Source organism: Polypterus senegalus, chromosome 14 (assembly GCF_016835505.1).
Source record: "Polypterus senegalus isolate Bchr_013 chromosome 14, ASM1683550v1, whole genome shotgun sequence".
Lineage (NCBI taxonomy): Eukaryota > Metazoa > Chordata > Cladistia > Polypteriformes > Polypteridae > Polypterus > Polypterus senegalus.
In genome coordinates this window covers 145,395,831-145,420,152 of record NC_053167.1, presented here as the reverse complement: position 1 = coordinate 145,420,152, position 24,322 = coordinate 145,395,831, and the positions used below count along the sequence as shown (strand labels likewise).

Below are 24,322 nucleotides of genomic sequence, written 5' to 3'. Positions count from 1 at the left end.
TGACAGACGGGGACCGCCAAATTCTGAAGAGAGCTCGGAGAGAATCCACCGAAGGCGGCGGCGCATCTTACGGCCGCTGGACGTTGTGTCTTCACGGTTAAGGTAAACTCCGAGTGCATTTCTTTTGGGGTCAGTTCCCCAAACAGTGATTGTCTGTCGACAACGCAACAACCTTAAGTTCAAGTTTATTGTCATGTGCGCAGTAAGGAAACGCGTTTCCCTGTACAATCAAATTCTTTCTTTGCTGTCCACACCAAATGAGAAAACGAACGTCTAAAGATGAACATAAATAATAAGTAGCAGAGGCAGCATGAAGTATAAAAAGAGAATCGAAGTGTAAAGTGTGACGTGCAGGTAGGTGTGTGACGCACAAGTCCAATCCAGTTGTGTGCGGTCGATAGAATGAGGTGCCCTCGGTTATAAACTCCAGCCAGGTATTCAGGAGTCTAATGGCCTTGGGAGACAGAGAGACAGAGAGAGAGTTCTTTAGCCTGAAGTCCTGCATCTCACGTGTCTGCACCTCCTGCCTGAGGGTACAAGTGTGGACAGTTTGTGTTGGGGTCTCCTGCGGACTCTTCAGAGAGGGCAGTGGGGTCCTGGTGATCTTCTCAGCAGGTGTTTGTGGTCCATAGGAGAAGTGTTGCCATACCACACGGTGATGCAGCTGGTCAAGATGCTCTCAACAATGCAGCTGTAGAAGTTACCGAGGACCTTAGTCGACATACCAAATGTCCTCAGCCTCCTCAGAAAGTCCAGCCGCTGTTGAGCCCTCTTGACCAGCTGTGTGGTGTTTAGTGTCCAAGTGAGGTCCTGACTGACGTAGACGCCCAGGTATTTAATGCTGCTCACCCTCTCCACTTTAAGGTCTCCTCTCCCTCCTCATGTCCACTATCATCTCCTTCGTCATGTCTGTGTTGAGGGTGAGGTTGTTGTCCTCACACCATGATGCCAGACTGTCCACCTCCCTCTTGTAGGCCACCTCATCCCCACCAGTGTCGTGTCCAATCACTGCGGTGTCGTCTGTGAACTTCAGGTTGATGTTATCTTTGTGTGAGGCGACACAGTCCTGGGTGAACAGGGTGTGTGTAGAGGATGGGGCTGAGGACCTGTGTTTGTGATACTGGTGGCCAGTCAGAAAGTCTAGGAGCCAGTCACAGAAGGTGGGGTGCAGGCAGTTTATGGGGGATAATCCTGATGTAGGAGTCTGTTCTCCAGATGGGAGAGGGAATAATGAAGTGCGCCCGCGCCGGCGTCTGAGGTGGACCTGTTGGGCCGGTAGGCATCCTGCAGGGGGTCCAGAGTGTCTGCTATGCTGCTGTGAATGTGGGCAGGCACCACTCGCTCAAAACACTTCATGATGACTGGAGTCACTCAGCCAGGTGGGTGGGCTTATTTAGCAAGGGGGGGCGATGATCGTAGTCTTACAGCAGGACGGGACGATGCGCTGACTGAGGGAAAGGTTCAAGATGGAGCAGAGAACATCAGCCAGCTGGGTGGCACACGCTCTGAGAGCCCGCCCAGGGATGCTGTCTGTTCCTGCGGCCATAAAACTAAAACTAGAAAGCACACAAGTGTGACATGTGTGATTAAAAAGTGTGACTTGGCGCAAACCGCCCTAATTCGGGGGCTTCATAAGAATTGTGTTGGTTTAGTTCATGAGGTAGAAGTGCACCGTAAACAAGTACAGTTATGTCAGCTCTTTGAAATCCTAAATGTGAGCCTCAATTAAAACGTTTAAAGTCTAAATATGTTTAATGGCAACAGAAAGCTGTCACTTGTCACTCTCTGAGTGAAGCCAGTAGGGGGATTAGAAAGAGCTTCATATTTGTAATAACTGCCCTTGAAATCGTCCAGAACCATACAGCCAGGGTTCAAACAGGAGTGTGGAAGAGGGCTGGAACCCCCGATTAAAAGATCGGACCACCAGCCTCAAAATAACATAAGACAACCCCACACGTGCTTTTATTTTTACATTGGGGTCCAGCTGTTGTGAGGAGCTGTGCCAGTGAGAACGTGAATGCCACTCGGCCCTCGGAGTCTCCTGGCACGGAGTAATGAGAAGTGAAGCAACCTGGCACCTTTTATTGGCCAACTGGACAGATTACAATGGGCAAGCGTCTGAGGCAACTCGAGACCCTCCTTCGGTCGAGGACCCTGTCGGTTATGTTGGCACACCTCTACCTGAAGGACTTCAGTCTGATGACCTGAAAAATCAGGGGGCCGTCGTGATGATCATTTAAGTGGGGTGTCTTCCTAAGGACCCTCTCCAGATGAAGGGCACGAGCTTTGCCATCGCAGGCTGTAAGTTGTTGGGTGTTCTGTTACACAGATTTGAGTATCACATTCTGTCTAGTAGGCCATTTCTAAGTAGTTGGCACACAGTGCCCACGCACCTCTGGGATTCTGTAGATGGAGACTGAGCTCCAGTGTTTTAGCTTTGACCTTCTTTCTTGTAAGAACGACGACACGGGCTGCCGCCACCATATTTAGCCATGCCGTCGTGAAAGGGTACCACAGCAGAACTGGACCCGGGCAGTCTTCCTGTGAACAGTCGGCCTTCCTCTTATGTGATAAGCCAAGGGAGACGTCGGTGGAATTTCAGAGTGGTTTCCGAGTGCAAGTGATCGACAACTGTAACTGGTATCCATATGCATTCTGGTAAGCTGACTGGTGGGTACTGTTAATTGAAGTGTGGCATTGCGCTCCAACAGTCGGCGCTCGCTCGCTCTCGCTCTCTCTCTCTCCTTATTTGAATCCACGCGTGTTCATCACGACACCGGCGAGTGGTGGCATCTTGTGCGGGTCAGGTTTGCACTGCGCGCTGCCCACAATCCTACTGCTGTGGTGGAGTGGAGACGATGGAAGCCATTAGAGTTTGAAAATGAAGTTCTTAAATTGGGGAGGAAAATCATCCATGAGAGGAAACCGAGTGATTTGTTATCGTCTTTTAATTGAACTTCAAGACAGTCAAGTGAGGACGCGTCAGCGTGGAGCCCCCCGTGTCAGTTCTGTCTCTGATGTACCAACCTGGTTTGGCCCGCTGTGCCCGAGGCCTTTCTTCCTGCTCACTAGAAATGTGCCAAAGCTGCAGGTCGGTATTTAGACGAGTTCTTCAAAACGTTGCTCTCGGTATTTTTCTTTTTTACCCCTGAATACCTTCACAAAACTCTTTGTTTTCTTGGGTCGTGCCATGCCAGTCCCGGAGCACATCCTGTGCCTTGCCATCATCTCGACTGTCCTAAAGCAAGTTGTTACCCGGCTCATCCCAACTTCTCCCTCAGACCTGTCCTGTCCTGCCCACTAACCCACAGTCCCTGGATTCGGTGCCAAGTTCAGCCGCTTTGACACGTTCTGCCCACGAAAATCATGACGAGCCCAACTGGCAGCCACGTGCCCTGAGCTCTGCGTTCATCTGCTATGCGTCTGGGACCCTCATCACCTTGCCATCCCGATTGTCCCCTGTGCTGCAGTTGCTACTCGCGGTCACATTTTGGGCACACGCACCTTGTCGGAGACTTCATTTCCCAGGTGTCCCTGCGTTTTTGGGGTTTTATTTAGACAGCTTTCATAATGGACTCCCATTTTGGTTTTACGACCCTTACTTTCATAAAGGAGACTGAGTGTTGGGGCAGGCTGAAGACGTCACCTTCGAGTTCTTACATGTTTTAGGGCTCCCCAGGCACAATCTGCCTGCTTTGGAAAACCCGTCGGGCAATCCATGGCACTCGGCAGACATGCATTTCTGTTCGACACCAAGAGCCCCCCGCAGCAGCAGATGGTGGGCGTCGTGTCACTGCCCATCCTGCCAACACGGCGGCCTCGTTATTAAAGCCTGAACTTCTGTCCGACTTCAAACTGGACTTGGGAAGTGAGTAGGTGAAGGCCAGCAGAACCAACCCAACTGTCCCAGTTCTCTGCAAGCTTCTGTTTTGGGTTGAGCTCTGGGCCAAAACCATAACTGGTGGTGGGAGACATTGTACCAGACCCCAACGCAGCGGGTAGTGGGCAGCACGGTCGGGATGTCAGAAGCTGCCCACACTGACTCGTGAATTTCCGAGTTGATCCAACGCAGCGCAGCGGCCCCCTCAAGAGGGTCAGGCTTTGTGCAGCACCTCAGCGACCAGTGTGACCCTCACTGTCACTTGTCACGTGCTCAGGGCTGGCACTCCTGCGTTTGGTCACCTTCTCGTACATCATGGGAGATGTTCTGTCATCAGTATGCCCCTCAGCACACGTGTCGGACCCCCCTGACCAAATCACAACATCATAACTGGTTTTTGTTTAAAGCTTTTCAGAATCCAATTCCACTTTTTCTCAACTGTCGTAAGTAATGACAAGTTTCTCAGGAATGGATTTTAATAAAAAAAAAAAAAAAACTACAAAAGGGGCCACCAGTGCTCAGCTAGACCCCCTCTACGATTGCCCTGGCAACCGTGACACGAGAAGCGCATTAATGCCCACCTGAGGAGTGCCATTTGTCACTGTGGTGGCCAGTCCAGATCCAGTCAGTTTTAGAGACCAGCCCTTCAAAGGCAGCCCAAGGTGGACATCTGCCATTTGGCTGCAACAGGTGGCACGTAGCGAGACTGTGTAGTGGTGCCCGCTCTCTCCACCTCCCCCACAAAAGCCATCGGGCAGTACCAGCCACGCGTTTAAGGAAACCGGCGAGGCCACGGAGGGAGGCCAGTGTCCATCTCGCCGCCCGCCCTCATCTACTGTCCAAAGGTCAGCTGTGTCTGACTCTGCTGCCCGTGGAGCTCTTTAGCTCGATTCTTCAGGGCCTCCGCCTTCCCGTCATCTTTTGCTGTCCCGTCTCCAAGTCGATACATGCGGCTGGCGTTGGCGCAGCCCCAGACATGCCCCAAGTCACAGGCCCGGAGGGCGTAGCGCAGGGCGAGCCCCATGTCTTTTTCCAGCCCTGCTGTGCCCTGGATGAAAAGCGCACTGAGGTTGAAGCAACTGGGAGCAAAGCCGCCCTGGCACGCCTTGGTGTAGTAGTCCCGCGCCAGCCGAGGGTTAGACTGGCCCTCGACAGCCTGTCCGTCCATCACCAGGAGAGCCGCATTGTGGCACGAGTCGCTGGACTTCTTCCCTCCCTTCTCGCAGGACTTCACAAAGTAGGAATAGGCGGTCTTCAGGCACTGAGGAAGCCCACCTAGCAGAGAAGACAAAGGTCACAAGTTAACTGGCAATGCAGTGACCCTGCAGCCCTCCTGATGGCCTGCAGTGAAAGCCTGTCACTTACACTCAGCTGACGGCGGACCCCCAGGGCTTTGTCGTCCCCACCGATGCTGCGGACTGACAGTTAACTAATGGAGGGCACTGCTGGTTTACACCTCTGGTAGTCGACGTCTCCTTTGTGCGTCTTTGGTAATCCGTAAAGCCTGTCATCTCAGCTTCTCCTGGCACTCGGTGACAGTGCCACACGAATGTTCACACCGACACCCACAACACGGAGCATGTGGCACCGGCAGATAAGACCCTCCTGCCACACCGGGGAAGAACGGGGGTGATGTGGCGAGCAATCAGAGGGCAAAGGGGGTGGCACACAGGAAACATCTGCCTAGGCAAGGCTAGGGGGGGTGGTGGGCTAGTGACGTTTAGTGCTGGGGGTCTCTGCTCTTTTAGATTACAGAAGTTAAAAGGCAAAAAAAAAAATGAATTTGGTTGTTGGTCACACGCAAGGCTGACAAGTCAGAAAAAAAAAAATATCACAATTCAGCATTACAGGGATATGCGAAAAATACAGGATATTATGGGATGTCCAACACGGAGTGACGGCGTCTATGGAAATGACACCCAGTGGACACGTCTAGAGGCAGGTGACACGCAAGTGGCCCCACAGCACCATGAGGTCAAGAAATGAGCAGCTGAGGATTGTGGGAGAAGGGGTGGACATCGAGATGCGAGACGGACGATGGCAGGAGTTCAGCCGTCTCAGTTTCACGAGGAATCAGTCCAGGGGATCCCAGTTGTTACTGCGCCTTAAAGTCAATCCTGCAGCAAGAACACGGGGACAGAGTGGCAAACTCGAAATGTCGGCGAGATCTTCTGATTGAAAGAAAACCTGCCAGGGAGTGGAAATGGAGAAAAACTAAAGGGATGACCGACCCACTGTGAGAAACTGAAGGCTAAAATAACAGAAAACAACAACCGCGTCCATCTGGCGAGGTCGCGGTACTCCTCTGGAATTAGAAACAACAATGCTGGCCATCCCAGAGTCCCCTTCTCCACTGCGGAGGTCACTCGATGGTGACACCTGTGAGGCTGTAACTAAAGTAATAAAGTACACCAGTACTGATCCTCTTAAACCCCGGCACTCCAGTTTAAACAAATGAAAGTCTTTCACCAGGATAGATTTACCTGATTTATATGAACCGAGACCCTCCACCTGTCCTTAACCCAATCGATTACAACGCGTGTGGAACGGAGCGGCTACAACCCTAACTAGGAAAAGAAAATCCGAGCACATCACCCCAGTCTGAGCGTCACTACACTGGTTACCTGTGCCATTTAGAATTGACTTTAAAATCCTGCTGATGGGGTGGCACGGTGGGTAGTGCTGCTGCCTCGCAGTGAGGAGACCCGTCTGGGTTCACTTCTCGGGTCCTCCCTGTTGGAGTTTGCATGTCCTCCCCGTGTCTGCGTGGGTTTCCTCCCACAGTCCAAAGACATGCCGGTCAGGTGCATTACTGATCATAACTTGTCCTTAGTGGGGGTGTATGTGTGCCCTGCCTTGTGCCCTGTGCTGGCTGGGATTGGCTCCAGCAGACCCCCCATGGCCCTGTAGTTAGGATATAGCAGGCTGGATAACGGATGGATGGATATGGTCTACAAAGCCTTCAATAATCTGCTCCATCTTATATCTCTGAATGGCTGTCACCTTCCACTCCAAATCGTAACCTCAGATCTTCAAATGAGTGTCCGAGAGTTAAACTGAAAAGAAGTGGTGAGGCGGGCAGGCAGGCGGGCAGGCAGGCCGGGCTTCTGCTGTTCTGCACCTCATTCGCCAGGCTGATACGGTGGAGCACTTTAACAAACTGCTGACATCCCGTCATTGAGCTTCATTTTAGTGTCACCCTGATATTCTGTCAAATCTCCACACTCCCTACTCACTCCTACTCTCTCTGCTGTTCTTTTCTGGTTTTCTGTGCTGTTGTTCTGCGCCACCACCACCTGATCAAAGCACCGTGATGTCCCTCCATTGATGGATTGAAGGCCAGAGGTCCACATGACCATCATCATCGTCTAATGCTTCCACATGAGGACTGATTGAGATCATTGGCGTGAGGTAGAATGCCCGGCGGGTGGTCTTGTGACCTCTGAACCCCTAGAGATTGTTTTTCTCTTCTCTTTGTTTTTCCTCTCTTCCTGGCCATCAGACCTTATTTGCTTTATTCTTTGGTGATTAGTAGTTGCTAATCTTATTTTTATATTTTTCTTTCTTCATCTCGTAAAGCACTTTGAGCTCCTCCATCATTTGTATGAAAACGTGGCTCCAGAAACACAAGCTGCTGTTGTTATTCACCCAAAGGGTCACAGACGCTGGGAGTAAACGAATAAGAAGTGCGGTGGAGAGCAGGACTTGAGGGACTTGATGTTATCTTGAACCATCAAGGTGACTGATGGATGGATGAATGGCCTCTTCTCGTCACGACATTTCTAATGTTCTAAAGAGAGAAGACAGCGATGGCCACTGTAATCCTCGTGTAATTCACCAATGGGGACGCAGAGGGCCTCAGTAATACCAAGTCAGGAGATACGCCTTCACAAACAGTTACCTGCCATCCTAGTGACCTTTGGAGTGTTAGGAAGCACGAGGTAAACTGGCATGGAGTGGTCTGTTCATGTCAAGGTCCTCAAGGGGCCCATAAACTTGGAGACACGTGCACACACACACACACAAGTGGACACACACTTGAAATTGGAATTCAAGTCACCGTCCCAGATCACCAAATGGGAACCAAGGTGTCACCTGCATGACGACTGCCACAGACAGACAGACAGACGTCACAGCCAGGAGGAGCTGCTCAAATTTAGGGAAGCCCACAAACAAATGTCATTAATTTAGAGTAGTTTGCAGTTTGAAGGAATGAGGGCACGACCTGAGCACATTTATGTGAGGGGCTGGGTGGTCTTTTGGGCCCCCCTTGAACCCCTGCCTCTGGCCTGACCACTGGACCCGTCTTCAAAGACTTCTGTTCTAATGCTGTATATAAGGATGCCAGTCACCTTACTTGGATTGGCAGTTCATGCCCACAGAAGCAGCAGTGCAGGACTCGGATGGTGTACTGCTTTGGGAAAATCGGCAGTGAAAGATCTCGCCCATGTGTTTAAAAACATGGATGTCCCTGGGAGGACTGAGGTGTCAATGGTGTCTTCAGTTGCTTCTTATGGTTGTGGCAGCTGAACAATGAAGAAGGAAGGCCGGCAAGTTGTGCCGGCGAACAACGCTTTAAGTACGATGGACCGCCAGGAGAACAAACAGGTCTGTCTTGGAAGAAGCACATCCAGAACGTTCCTTAGAGGTGAGGATGGTGAAACTCCGTCTCGTGGACCCTGGACATGTTGTCAGGAGGGACCACTCCTTAGAAAAGGCCATTGTGCTTGGTAAGGTGGAAGGACAACAAAAGACAGGAAGACCCCTACAAGGCAGATTGATACTCAACAATGGGGTCAAACCTGTCACAAATTGCGAGGAAGGCACAGGATCGGGCAGCGTCTCATTCTGTAGTGTGTGGGGTCGTCACAAACGACTCGATAGCACTTAACAGCAAACCTCTTGTCCTTGTCACAGATGTGTCATTTTCAGATCGTCCGCGTCTGTCTGTTCTCTCCATTGTGTTCTTATTCTTTAATATTCTTGACTAATCTGGTTGGTTTTTCTTTTCTCGTAACTTTCTCTTTGACGTTTGTACAGCACTTTGAGCTCACACAGCTGTGGCCGTCACACACCTACCTGCACGTTACACTTTATACTTTGATTCTGCTGTTTTGATACTTTATGCTGCCTTTGTTACTCATTATTTATGTCGTTGGTTTGTTAACCGTTGGCATCTGGCGTGGACAGCAAAGAAAGAGTCTCATTGTACAGGGAAACGGGTTTCCTTAATGCGCACATGGCGATAGACTTTGAAACTGAGAAAGTTGTTGTCGTCGAAGTCACTGCAACATTAAAGAGAGTAACCGCAGACCGCAGTGCCTACGAGGTAATCACGTTGTAACGGCCGACCCTCACGCAGAGCGGCCAGCACACTACCCAGACTTACTCCTCGGATCACCTGAGGCTTCTCACTCTAATAACAAGCCGTACTCCGAAATAAGCAGAAAACAGTAGCAGACACGTCAAATCAAAGAGATCTATTGTAAAATGATATCCAATGACGTAGATGTGTGTGTGCAGAGCCCCGCTATCCCGAAAACTCCAGTGCCTAATTACTGTAAAAGAACACAGACATCTCACAAAAGGCCGTCCGCCCCTCACATTTCTGTAAATATTTCATTCTGTCTTTTCATGGGACAACACTGAAGATATGACACTGGGATCCAATATAAAGTAGTCCGTGCACAGCTTGTATAATAACAGTGCCAATCTGCTGTCCCCCACACAGCCATTAATGTCTAAACCGCTGGCAACAAAAGTGAGTCCACCCCTAAGTGACAAATTGTGCCCAAAGTGTCCATATTTTGTGTGGCCGCCCCCCATTATTTTACGGCACTGCCATGGAGTTCACACGGGCTTCACAGGTTGCCACTGGAATCCTCTTCCACTCCTCCATGACGGAGCTGGTGGATGTTAGAGACCCTGCGCTCCTCCACCTGCCCCACAGATGCTCAACAGGGTTTAGGTCTGGAGACACGCTTGGCCGGTCCAGCACCTTTACCCTCAGTGGTCATCTCGGAGGTGTGTTTGGGGTCGTTATCATGTTTGGTTTCCGAACGGGGGGATCACGCTCTGCTTCAGTGTGTCACGGTACATGTTGGCATTCCTGGTCCCCTTAATGAACTGTAGCTCCCCAGTGCCAGCAGCACTCATGCAGCCCCACACCACGACACTCCCACCAGCACCAAGCTTGACTGTAGGCGAGACACACTTGTCTTTGTACTCCTCACCTGGTTGACGCCACACGCTTGACACCAGCTGAACCAAAGAAGTTGATCTCGGTCTCATCAGTTCCAGTAATCCATGTCCTTAGTCTGCCTGTCTCTTGTGCATCATCTTTAGAAGAGGCTTCCTTCTGAGACGAGGGCCATGCAGACCAATTTGATGCCATGTGCGGCGGGCGTACGGTCAGAGTACTGCCAGGCTGACCCCTGCAGCAATGCTGGCAGCACTCATACGTCCATTTTCAAGAGACAACCTCTGGGGATGACGTGGAGCACGTGGACTCAACTTCTTTGGTCAACCGTGGTGAGGCCTGTTCTGAGTGGAGCCTGTGCTGTTGAACCTGTCGCAGTGTGGTCTTGGCCACCGTGCTGCAGCCATCTTTATGGAGAGCAACAATTCTTTTTTTTCAGATCCTCAGAGAGTTCTTTGCCGTGAGGTGCCATGTTGAACTTCCAGTGACCAGTATGAGAGAGTGTGAGAGCGAGGACACCAAATTTAACACACCTGAGACCTTGTGACACTAATGAGTCACATGACACCAGGGAGGGAAAATGGCTAACTGGGCACAATTTGGACATTTGTCACTTAGGGGTGGACTCACTTGTGTTGCCAGCGGTTTAGACATTAATGGCTGCGTGGGGGACAGCAGATTGAGACGGTTATACTGTTACTACTTTACATTGGATTAAAGTGTCATATCTTCAGTGCTGTCCCATGAAAAGACAGAATAAAATCCTTCTATATAAAAGCGGTCAGGTGTCTCCTTCTGTCCCGTGAGTGCTACGCAGGCACAGAGTTTCACACACGCCCCGTCCATTGTGCAATGCATGATGGGATTTGTAGTTTCGTTTTTCCAGGTAAAAGATGATTTTCTACTCCAGACTGTGCGATATCTTCTTCTTCTTTCTTACTATATAAAAGCGGTCAGGATTGTCCTTCCGTCCCGTGAGTGGAAAGCGTAGCGGTATTCCGCTATCACAGACTTACTACTTGCAGCTTGCGGTACGAAGCGACGCGATGTCAGCAGAGTTCTGGTGCTCCTGTCGTTCCCTTGCTTTTGTGTGCGATGTGCTGGAAAAACAGACACAATGATGTCTCTGGAAATAATTCATGTTGATGGAGTACAAATGCCTCACCGCGTAGTAAATATCAGGGGGGTTCAAAAAGGAGACCTCAATATAGAAAAAAAGTTTCAATTTCATCACAAAAATAACAGAAACTACGAGTATTAAAGTAATAAAAATGAGTTTGTATAAAATATCAAATCGATCTGCATATTGAATTGCCTTAAGAAGTGGCCAACTTAAAAGGCGGGTCAGCCCAGTGACATATAAAATGTGAGGGGTGTGCTCACTTTTGTGAGATACTATACAGATATATCGAGATACTGTACGTCCACCGACCCTCCCTTTGCCCCTAAACAACAACCCAAAACACGTGACACAAATCCAAACACAGCAATTGAAATGTGTGACAAACGTTCAGAACGTACTGAAACCGACGGTGGTCTTATTGTGCGCCTCCCCAACAACAACACGACCTCACCGTGAAACGTCCTGCCAATGGCGCTTATGAATCTGAACCCCGGGGGTTCCTCGGTGCTGCCTGAAAAATCCAGCAGTGGACTGAAACGATGATCAGCAGTGAGGAGCTGATGAATGGACCGTTAAATTGTCTCCTTTTCGCTCCTCGATTTCTCTCTCCCTCCCTCTCCTCTTCGTCCTCCTTTGCCGTCCGCAGTGTCCCGGATGTATCAGGCGAGTCTGACAGGCACTTTCCGCCTCGGGGCTGCGGTTTCTCTCCATCATCTTTCCCCTTTTCATTTACTGACGCACACGTATAACGGACAGTAAACGGGACAATGAAACGAAACGCACTCGGCACAAACATAGAACACGCTATTATTATGTAGCCCCGCTACGACGTCACGTCAAGCCCATCGCAGGCACAGGTAGGACTGGGCTTGTGGGCGGGTGGTCCGATGTCATGGCCGTTACCAGACCTACAGGTGGGACTGCAGGCTTAACTCAGACTCGCCACCCAAACGAGATCCAATGTGGAGGAACAAGAAAAGGAGACGACTTGTTATGAGCGCCGTTTATTAGCTGATCTCGCTGCGTTTGCTAGGGTGGCAGAGTTGGTGGTACATCAAGAAACGCGACTGCGGGTCCTTTATACCAACAGCAATATGCCGGCATGGCACCTCACTGGGACCAGAACGGCCAATGCAGAACTTGTCTTCCTTTATTGTCGTTCCAGTGTGTGTTCACATCAGAGTGTGCGGATTTATGGATTTACTTGCTTATCTACCTCTCGATGATAAAAGAAAACCCTGAGACGAGACTTGAGATGTTTTCAAGTCCCGCCCTCTCACCTCTCATTGGTGTGAATGTTTTTGCCATCACAGTTCCTGCGCTCTTATAAATTTAAACATTTTCCTCACTTTAAGTTCGCAAATCATATTGAAAAAGTTCATCATGAAGAGTTATCAACAGAAGGAACGAGTTCACGGACAACCCTAGCACGAGAAACGACGAAGGCAAACGAATTAACACGAAAATTGTCAATCGGTCACACGGCAAATTGGTGAAATGCGTATCAATAGACTCTGCTGGAACAGTTGGTGATGATGGCGAGGAAGATGAAGACATCGACTAACAATATCATGAAGAATATCTACAACCGGTAACACCGTCTGGTCTCCCACCACACGAATTACTGTAGAAAGAAGGATGAATCGTAATGTAATTGTGTAATTGATGTCTGAGTGATGGGCTGTGCAATGGGACGAGATGAGTTGTACAGTAATCCCTCGCTATATCGCGCCTCGACTTTCGCCGTTTCACTCTATCGCAGATTTTAAATGTAAGCACATCTAAATATATATCACGGATTTTTCGCTGGTTCGCCGCTTTCTGTGGACAATGGGTCTTTTAATTTAGGTTACATGCTTCCTCAGTTTGATTGCCCAGTTGATTTCATACAAGGGACGCTATTGGCGGTTGGCTGAGAAGCTACCCAATCAGAGCATGTATTACATATTAACTGAAACTCCTCAATGCTATAAGATATGCTTCCCGCGTGGCGCTTGTTTGCTTCTCTCTATCTTTCTCACTCTCTCTGCCTGACGGAGGGGGTGTGAGCAGAGGGGCTGTTTGCACAGACGACACGGACGCTCCTCTACAAAATGCCGCTTTATCGCGGTGCTTCTGTATACTTAAAAGTACGTATTGATTTTTTGATTGTTTGCTTTTCTTAGCGAGCGCTCTCTGACATTCTCTGCTCCTGACGTGCTCCTTTATGACGGCGCTCCTTTGAAGATAAGATATGTTTGCTTTCTTTTAAGTGTGAGAAAGAACTGCCATCTCTGTCTTGTCATGGAGCACAGTTTAAACATTTGACTAAAGGGTGTTATTTCATGTCTAGAGGGCTCTAATAATGTTAACAGGGTGGGAGAGTTTATAAGGGCTTAAAATATATAAAAATAACCACACAAACATATGGCTTCTACTTCGCGGATTTTCGTCTATCGCGGGGGGTCTGGAACGCAACCCACACGATCGAGGAGGGATTACTGTACTCAAAATCGGTCAAACAATTCTGACCTGTAAAATGAACAGACGACAAGAAAGGTCATGGAGTCCATCTAACATGAGACACCACAGGAGATCTCGATACGCCATTCGTATTAAGTGTCCTGTTAGAACTGCTTTGGCAAAGACAATTAACAAATCACAGAGACAAACATTCAACAAAGTCACTTTATCTATAATACGGCACAGTACAGTACAGTACAGGCCAGAGGTTTGGACACACCTGCTCATTCAATGCGTTTTCTTGATTTTCATGACTGAAGGCATCCACACTCTGAATGAACACACGTGGAGTTGTGTACTTAACGAAAAAAGGTGAAATAACTGAAAACACACGTTTTATATTCAAGTTTCTTCAAAACTCTGATTACTGCTTGGCACACTCTTGGCATTCTCTCGATGAGCTTCAACAGGCGGTCACCTGAAATGGTTGTCACTTCACAGGTGTGCCTTATCAGGTTATTTAGTGGGATTTCTTGATTTATCAATGGGGTTGAGACCAGCAGTTGTGTTGTGCAGAAGTCACGTTAGTTGGACGATCATTTATGTTTCAACAGGACAATGACCTCCAACACACCTCCAGGCTGCGTGAGGGCTATCTGACCAAGAAGGAGAGTGATGGCGTGCTGGAAATGGTCATGAAAATCAAGAAAACACATTGAATGAGGAGGAGGTGTGAACAAACGTTTGGCCTGTACTGTACGTATATATATATATATATATAAAAGTCTGTCTGTGTGTGTTCCAGCATCACGTCCGAACGGCGGGAGTGATTTTCATGAAACTTGGTACACGTGTTCCTCATCGGTAGGGTGAAATCAGCCCTAACCCCGTTCTGTGATCTTGCACTCTTGTATGCCCGTTATCACCCAGTTGACATGCAGAATGACCACCAGAGGGACGAACTGGAGGTGACTGCCAACATTCTTTATCTTTGAGCGCCACCACCGCGCCCGCCCGCCCGCCGCTTTTCAAGTTAAATCGAGATGGCCGGTTCCGAGCGTCAACTGGATTGTAACATACATACACGACCACAAGACAAGCACATTAGTGAGTCTTCGTTGTTTGTTCATTTACTTTTAAAGTTGTGGGGTTTGTTTAATTATATTTTTCTCAAACAATTTAAAAACCACAAAACTTTATTTTCCTCCCAGGCACCGCTGGGTATTTCAGCTTGTTTCTTATAGAGAACGAAATGAAATTCACTCACAGGCCGTCATACGCTGCGCTGTCACGATGAAAGTCCACACACAGAATCAAAACTCAATGCGACAGACGAAGAGTTCATTCCAAATATGATTTGTACTTAAGCTTTACAGTAAAAGTGTAAGTTTAAAAAGGATTTCATGTTCATTTCAAAGCCAAACAGAACAAAAACGTGTAACACAACGAATACTCTAATGCAACATGAAACATCAATTTCTTTCACTTTATTACGTTTTACTATTTTTTACTCGCCAGAATGTAAAATAGTTCCTTCTATTATGCACATGTAACAATTCCCATGAATTTAGCAATCTGCTTAAACTGGACATCCACATTCCCATACGCGAGCGGCAGAGCAGAGAAGTGGCTAGCGGGTAGTGCCCACCGGGGGGGCAGAGCCCCCTAGTATTAATTTAGACAGCTTCTGTAAAAAGTCAGATTTCCCCCGGGGACAAATAAAGTTCTGTCTGTCTAAACAGCTGCAAGTACCTCGATATTCAAATTGTGACAAGTGACATTCCTTTCGGCCTTTCTCAATTACAAACCGCGGCAAACGAGAGGAAGAATCAATCGAGTGACACCGAGCGCAATTTTAGCAAATCATAGACATTCGTGGCACGCCTGTGGCTGTGCGTTGTCTCGTGTGACGTTCCCAGTAACTCAGTGGTGGCTCTGAGGCTAAGGATCTGTGTTGGTATCCCGAAGGGTGCCGGTTCGAATCCCCGTCACTGCCAAAAGAGACCCTGCTCTGCTGGGCCCTGTAGCAAGACCCTTAACCTTCAATTGCTCCAGGGGTCCTGTGCTGTCCAATGGATGACCCTGCACTCTGACCCCAAGGGGTATTCCTAATACGAGAAATTGTATCAGGCAAAATAAACAGCTAAGAAAGGGGCAGGGTCGTGTGTACAAGATGGGCGCAAGTGAAGCGGGCACCTTGGACCACAGAAAGAGACGAGAGGCTTATCTGTCTGATGTGTCGTGTTTGTCGATGTTAGAAGATGTTGGCGATGTGTGACATGTTTTAGTTACTTCAGAGGGGCAGTCGGCCCATTCAGAATGACAGAGCACAGCAGACCCACACGTCCTAACATCACTTTACAGGGGCGCGTAGTTAAAAGGAAAGCCAAACTGGCTTGTGGCGGCTCGGGGGGCTTCAGAGACAGCGCAGCTCAATTCAAGTGATGTTGAAATGGCATCGGGTGGAGGATGTGTGGCTAACTGGTGCCCAGTGGGGAGTCTCGAGGTAGAACCGTTGCCCCCCTGGAGCACTGCTGCCACCCCAGTTCTGCCGTGAGGCGGTCGTCAGCGAGGACAGGTTTGTTCACCCTGTGCTTTCACTGCGACGCCTACAGAATTCCTTCTCTCTAAAATTCATTTCTAGATGTGCGACTTTTCACTTTCTTCCTTTTGACCTCAAGCAGCAGCAGGAGAAGTGAGCTGCTGTACGAAGAGCCTGTACCCACCCGCCTCGCCTGGAGTCCCACCATCTTGAACTGGGTAACCACTTTCTTTGCTGTTGGGAGCAGCTGTCAGACTCCTAAAAAGCAAACCCACAAAGTGAAGTGATGGCCGCTTCAGACAGACAGACAACTTTAAACATTCGCCAGTGGTTTTCAAAGGGAGGGCATGAAATTTCAAAACTGCGTGCCGTGTGCTCACGCAGTCTCAAAGAAAATGGAACCCTCCTCACAAATGTCCTCAAAGGGCACCAAAGTGCAACAGAACTGCACCAACTGCAGGCCGAGTGGTTCCATGTGGCCCGACTGGCATGGCGATCGCAGTGGGCGCTCATCACTTTCTATCTGAATGCACCTAAAAAGAAGACGATGGACGGAGACTACGGGCAAACTCACCAAACCTGGAGAACATTTGTCAAACCAGCGGTGCTGCCAGGCCGTGGGTCACTTTTTAAACTGCGTAGAGATGGCATAATCCATCACCTCCAGTGGATGGTAAGTGTGATGTGCTCCACGGTATGCCAGCCTCACCTTTGCCAGTGACGTGGTACGCTCCCAGTTTGTAACAGCTCTCGCTGTGCTGGTTCTGGTCACAGTTCATCTTCAGGATCTGCGCAGCCCCCTCGTAGTTCTTCTTTATGCTGTCCAGGTAATCTGCTAGCCTCTGGCAACCTGTTGGCATCAGGGAACAAGGCATTAAAAGATTCAAATGAAGGAGGGCGACGTACTGAACCTGCACCATGTTAGGGGGTTCAGTGGAGGCGTGCGATGAAGAGGAGAAGACCACAGCTAGACTCTGGTTGGCTACGCTTCACACGGCTCACGGTCTAAACTTCTGTTAAATGAGGAGAAACGAAGGCTGGCATTTTCACCCATTAAAGTCGGGAGGGCGGGACTTGGCAAGTCCTGTGTTTTCATTGGTGAATTGTTTCGTAGCGCCTCAGTTATGCAAACACCTGGTGATGAATTTAACAGTCAGTCGCGTTGCACTGCAGAGTTCTGGGCAACATTTATTGCGCTGGTGCCCACCATGGAGGGTCAGTCACCAGTCTGACCAGGTGACCAATCAAAACACAGGACTCACTACAGCTGCGTGTTTTCACTTCAGTGTGCGTTTCATGTCAGTGAAATAAATGAAGAAATAATTAAATACATAAAGAAATCAGCAAAGCCAAAAGGTGACAGCTCATGCTGCTCACGTCATTGGTTTTATTTATTGTCACACTTCACAATTCATTTTTGTCTCATTCTATTCACTCTGACTTCATATCCCTTTGTAGTAGTCTCCTCCTGCCATGCCATGCCCTGCTATGCCCGCCTGTGTTCCAAACACTTGATATCGATGGCCATTTCCTCACAATGAAGTTCACAGACTGACGGCCACCATTAGTGACATACAAGGCAGCGTTGTCACCAACGGGCACTGAGCACAAACGCGGGACACTTCATCAAATGTGAGCTTACCGTAGCGGTGCCACCATAAAATAGCCGCTCGTTCACAAACTCAAACTGCCGTCAGCACTGAGTGCTTAGTCCTCAGCCGGGCATAGCTGGGCACAGCTCATGTGGGTACGCGGGGTTGGAAACGGGCGGGCAGGCGGACTGATGGATCGATTCGGGGATTGCGGTGGCGCTGAGCAGACTCCTGTCAGTCATGGAGAATCCACTGCATCCACTGAACAGGATCATCTCCAGATAGACAGAGGAGCAGCTTCAGTGACAGACAGACTGCTGTCGCCGTCCTGCTGCACTGACAGACTGAGGAGACCCCACACTATGCGATTCGGGGGGCAAACGTTAACATTATACAAAGTCAGTGTCTGCTATACCTGCATTGTTATCACTCTTTAATGTAATATTCTTCTTTATCGGTATGCTGCTGCTGGAGTAGGGGAATTTCCCCTTGGGATTAATAAGTATCTATCTGCCAATTATATAGTGCCCTTCATATCTATCTATCTAATTTGTTGTTTGTCTTTTACCCCCTCAGTGATTTGTATGGGGGGAGAAACCGACAGAGAAAACGGGCCGACGAGAACGAGGACACAAGTAGACAAGATGGGCCGTGGGGCTGCCAGCCGGGCTGGGCAGAGACGGGCAAAGCGACGGATGATTGACGTGTGCGGCGTGGATGGACAGCCCACCTCTGGTTTGAAGACCACACCTGTAGCCGGTGACATGTCCCCGGTTGTGCGATTTTAAAGACACGTTTTTAGTTCGGGGCAGGGGCAGGGACACTGGGAAGCAGGAGTCTACCCGAGCAAGCATGGAGCGTAAGGCAGGAGCAACTCAGAACGCATAAACGTTAATATGATGAATGGCAGCGAGTCGCCACTGACCTTCAGGGTCCTTCTCCCGGTGACACTGGAAGTGATACTCCACGCCGATATTGTCCAGAAATTCCTTCACCTCGTCCTCGTTCAAGAAGTCGACTGTCCCCATAACTTGCACTCAAATACGCAAAGTCTCACGAGAACGAACAGACAACGGAGAGTCGCTGCCGCTAGAAGGAGAACGACGGGGGCAAACGAATCACACCGTAGAGTACAGGAAACGGCTAGAGCGAGAGCGGGGGTGGAGCCATAGAAACACAGTTCGAGGCTAGAGCGAGAGCGGGGGTGGAGCCATAGAAATACAGTTCGAGGCTAGAGCGGCTGGGAGACCATCGAGCGGAACAGGCGAGCCAGAGTGACGGGGGGACGCAGAATTGGAGTGAGAGGGAACGCCGGGCTTAGTACCGCGACTCGGAAAGGAAGAATTATTTATTTATTTATTTGATATCAGTTCGCCTCGCAGTTAGGAGACTTGGGTTCGCTGCCCGGGTTCTCCCTGCGTGGAGTTTGTATGTACTCCTCATGTTTGCGTGGGTTTCCTCCCACAGTCCAAAGACATGCAGGTTAGGTGCATTGGCGATTCTAAATTGTCCCTAGTGTGTGCCCTGTGGTGGGCTGGCACCCTGCCCGAGGTTTGTTTCCTGCCTTGCGCCCTGTGTTGGCTGGGATTGGCTCCAGCAGACCCCCGTGACCCTGTAGTTAGGATATAGCGGGTTGGATGGATGTTTAGAGATGAAGAAATTGTTTCAAAGTGAGTTTTTTAACATCCTTCGTACAAAATATAAAATGAAGGTTTCTGTCTGTGAGTTTCCTTTGATGGATGTGAAGTTTTCTTAAAATTAAATTATAAGGAAGAAGTCATTCTCATTGCTAAATTGACGCTAGACAGCTATCAGAAATAACATTCCAAACAAAGAGGGGAACTCAATGGAGGTGTTTAACTGCAGCTCCAGAATAAATGAAGAAGAGTCCATTTATAAGATGAACGTCATTTTGGGGTTTTTAAAACACGTCTGAGCCATCCGTCCGTTCTCTGAAGCTGCTTATGCAGAGCAGGGGAGGGGAGCCTATCTGAGCAAACATCGGGACAAGGCAGGAGCAGCACATGGACAGACACACACCGAGCCGGGGGGCCGTCGAGGTGAGCTTAGGTGGGTTTTAGGTCTTCTTTTCATTTCTTGTTTTTCATTTTCATATGTGAGCACCAATTGGCCGACTGTCTCTTTAAACAGGAGTCTGGTTTGTGTTCCGTGGGGGTGGAGCTTTCGGGAGGCGGGGCCAACCTGATGACACCGCTGTTGGCGCCGCCCTCCAGCTTTATGCTGCTTTGCATTTCGATTCTCTGCACTCATTTGATTCTTTTGAGCCAAAGTTTAAGTGAATCGACTCTTTGGATTCTTTTACACTTTGGCGTGTATAATAATAATAATAATAATAATAATACGTTTTATTTTTATATTACGCCTTTTCCAATGTCAGGAACTCCCCACACTGGAACTCTGGAACGTTCCTCATAGACTCAGCCGTGTCTCCCACTGGACCAGGCATGTTATCCACATGGGTGAGTCTCGGCTTCCTCTGATGGTCCTGAGCGGTGAACTCACCAAAGGATCCCGACCTCCCTGGGGGTGGTATGAAGAAACAGTGGAAGGACCACCTGAAGTGTTCTCTCAAGGCCTGCTTCATTGCACATTTGCTCTGGAGGTGGCCCGTCACATCAAACAACCGTGAAGAGAGTGGCAAGACATCTCTGTTTCCATGCCCGTTGTGCCCCCAGGCCTGCCTTTCCACCAGCTTGCACAGAGGAGGTGGAGTGACAGAGATGGACAAAAGGGATGGAAGTGCTGATTAACTGTACAGACTGCATCTCTGTTGTTAGTCATCAGCACTGAAACATAAGTAACAGGATAGTTTATAATTGAATACTAACCCTCACCTATTCTGTTTCTCTTCTCGGTACTCAAATGTGGCACTTGGTGCCCACTGCCCACCTGCCAAGTTTGTTTTGCCTGCCTATGGTAAAGTCATCCCTGATGGAGGATCACAGGAATCATGGGAAAGAGGGGTCCTTTCATCGGATTGGCCGGCCGAGCAACGTTTCAGCCGTGGCATGGCCAAATGGGGAGGCAGCTGATGGATGAGGTCTCCAGGACTCTAAAAATATCCAAACCTAATTATGTCATATCATCTACTGTTAAACCGTAATTCTAAAATTTTTATTATTATGCTGTATTAAGGAATTGTTCTGTTGTGTATATTGTATTGTATTGACCCCCTACTTTTGACACCCACTGCACGCCCAACCTACCTGGAAAGGGGTCTCTCTTTGAACTGCCTTTCCCATTAAGGTTTCTCCCATTTTTCCCTATAAGGTTTTTATTGGGAGTTTTTTCTTGTCTTCTTAGAGAGTCAAGGCTGGGGGGCTGTCAAGACACAAGGGCCTGTTAAAGCCCATTGCGGCACTTCCTGTGTGATTTTGGGCTATACAAAAATAAACTGTATTGTGTTGACGGACGGCCATGACTGACTGACTGACTGACTGACTGACTGACTGACTGAGCCTTTCTGTCATCTCACTTAGCGGACACTTGTATCAATACAATATCAGTATCCTCACGAGGTCAACAGCAGCCTGCTTTGAGACAAACCTTACAGAACAAGGGTACAAAACAGGCCATGACTGGCAGAGACGGGGCACCGCAAGACAAGTTACTGTGCTGACGGGACCCCCAAATATCAAAAGGGACGTTAGCCTCTCGGCTCACTGGCCATCTTGGGCCCTGAAAACGTGGCAAGTGGGTGCGCGGTGTGACTCCTGGGTTCAAATCCTGCATGAGGACGCTGCCTCTGGGGGCTTCTCTCCCTCCGTCCCGCCCTTGGTTTCATTATGTTGTCCCCAGGCCGGCGTCGTGTTGTGACAAAGGGTAGAGGCCTCCAGAAAGCCCTGGAAGAGCAGGCCATAGTGATGGGAAGTTCGGATCATTTTACCAACTCGGACCTTTGAGTGTCGTTCAGCAAAATGAACGAATCATTTTTCGAGTCATTTCGTTCAATTCTGTTTCCGGCTCAGACTGAGTTGGTTAAGCCTATAGGACTGTCACGTGATGAACGAACGACTCGAAGACTCGAAACAGGTGAATCGATAATTCCAATACAGAAACCATAGGAAGTTGTGCAAATGCGCATGCGCGACTGAACTCCCACGAGACGACCCCGAGTCACATTAAAGATTCGTTCAAGAACGACCCATCACTAGCAGGCCAGCGGGCTTCAGCCTGCCGAGGCCCCAAAGTGCAGACCTCCAGCCACAGGACCCTGTGATGTCATCGAGAGGCCTGTGGCCGACGGTGGGGTCAGATGGCCTGCTGTCTTTTTTGTTAGTCGGTGTCATTGCCTGGTCCTTTCTAGAATGTGTGTCTATAAAATGTCAGGTTGCCAGTCTTAAATTGTGACATTGACTGACCGCACCGTGTCACAGATCACATGATCAGCGTATATTTAACAGAAAAGTCATCTGCAGAGAGCAACGCTGTCTTTATAAATAGAAAACAGCAAACAAAGAGCAAAATGGAGTCGATAAAATGCAACAAATCCCAATGACAGGACAAAATAATTAAAGGAAATGACAAACGGCTTCAATGAGCTGTCAGCTGAAAGAGTCAGAGGGCGGGCTTGGGGCTGTGATGTCACGGTGGCCCGCCTCCCGGAGCTCCTCCCACATTAGGCAGACATAAAGGGCCAGGTGCAAAGTGAGCCAGTGATAAAGAAAATCGAGAAGAAAAGAAATAATCAGCTAGAAGAAGGGTGGGCAGCGTCAGTCCTGGAGGGCCGCCGTGGCTGCAGGTTTTTGTTCCAACCCAGCTGCTTCATTAGAATTGCCAATAATTTCATTTTGTGGCCTGTTAGTGCTTTAACTCTGCCATGTCAGGTCAGGTCTCATATCCTAGATTTTTTTTCTTTCTAAAGATATCATCCAAATGATTTGAATTCTAAAATGGATGAGTAATTCTCAGTCCTTCACTTCTTTCTCTTCACTTTTCTTTCAAGTATTTAATTAAACCCAATGGTGCAGATAAATAAATACACACGGGTGTAAATGGTAACAAGCTAAATGAAGAAATGCTGCTTTCTTTTGTCTAAGTGCTAATAAGGAGCAATTAAAAACCGGGGATACAGCTGTGTAAGGGTTCAAAATCTTAACGAGCGAGACCACCTTAATAAGCAGCTGGGTCGGAACAAAAACCTGCAGCCACTGCGGCCCTCCAGGAACGACGCTGCCCACCCTGAGCTAGAAACTCGCAGGCCTCCCTTCACCTCTCGACGTGTTTCTGAGCTTTACCTGAGTGTCTCTCGTATGACCGCCACCTGCTGGCATTTGGCTCTCAGGCATGGCAAAGTGGGGCTGAGGCCTCCAGGAGTTTCACTGGCCAGCCCAGACGTGGCTCATGCAGTCCAGTAGACTTCAGCCTGGCACGTCCCAAACACGGGGAGATGGCAAAGTAGTGGAAAAGAGAGCAAAAGCCAAACAAGAGGGAGGAGGACCGTAAACCTCCAGCCAGCATCTGCCAGCGACACAAGCGTGGAGAGCCTCTGCTGTGGCTCAGGGCGTCCCATCCTGCTGATCATCGCTGAGCTGTTTGGAGTCCACCTGTGGTCGGGTCAGTTGACTGACGTGATTAGTAAAGGCGCATGACGAGTACTGGAGGTCCTGCTGGTGACAATGACCAGGGGCTTCGTGTATAAGGCCAGCATAGAATTCACACTAAAAAATGTGCGTACAGACAAAAAATCCAGATGCATAAATCTGTGCGTTTGCCAGCTTCCGTGCTCTTCTGCCCCATAAATCCCGGTCAGCGTGAAAAGTAACAGACGTGCACGCGCCTGCTGTCCCGCCCCAACTCCTCCCAGAATTACGCCTCTTTGAATATGCAAATCATTATAAATAGCCCTTAAGCTTAGCGTTTTGTGAAAAGACAACGGGAAAAGCACGGCGGAAAATATAAGAATTACACTGAAGACCAAGTGGAGGCAAAGAAAAACGAACTTGTTGATCTAAACAGTGGGATAAAAAACTAAAGGAAGTTGATCGAGTGACCTAGCGTGTCGGAGAAAATCGAGAGCTCAAGTTCACAAAGTCACACAGTGCCTGAAAAAAAAAAAGAAGTCACATATCAAAGTCGCCGTGAAAAGGGGAGTCGTAGCCCACCGTCTGAGTGTCACATGACAGATTATTAGGATACAGAGACAAAAAAATAGGGACACGGTGGGGAAAAAAACACGAAATGTCAACTTCAATCTCGAATTTTCCACTTTAATCACGTAGTTTATTTTGTCATTTAGTAGAACATTATAAACTTCATCTTAAAATTGTTTAATTAACCAGTTTCTCAAATCACATCGTAATTAAAGTCGCACGTTAAATGCTTTGTTTTGTATTTGATCTTCTACTCGTATGTGATCTGTGTGTGTGAATCACTACTTGCTTCTTAAACTGGCTCTCTTCCTCCGACTGGTCACAGAGTCCATGACATTTGTGATATTCCAGCTCTCTGATTAACTCAAATACTGAGATGTATACGTGATGTCATTAAGAGTTAAAGCACGTTATTAAATATGGGAACACGA

General features: G+C 48.8%; 1 protein-coding gene across 1 annotated transcript; it reads right to left on the bottom strand.

The window, feature by feature from the left end:
* Positions 1–983: 983 nt before the first annotated feature.
* On the bottom strand, positions 984–18,903 carry LOC120514243 (cytochrome c oxidase assembly factor 7). The gene is made up of 3 exons (XM_039734516.1): positions 18,704–18,903; positions 16,896–17,036; positions 984–5,155 (listed from the first exon to the last, which is right to left on the bottom strand). The coding sequence occupies exons 1-3, from the start codon at positions 18,804–18,806 to the stop codon at positions 4,713–4,715; spliced, it is 687 nt and encodes a 228-aa protein (XP_039590450.1). The 5' UTR covers positions 18,807–18,903; the 3' UTR covers positions 984–4,712.
* Positions 18,904–24,322: the final 5,419 nt, after the last annotated feature.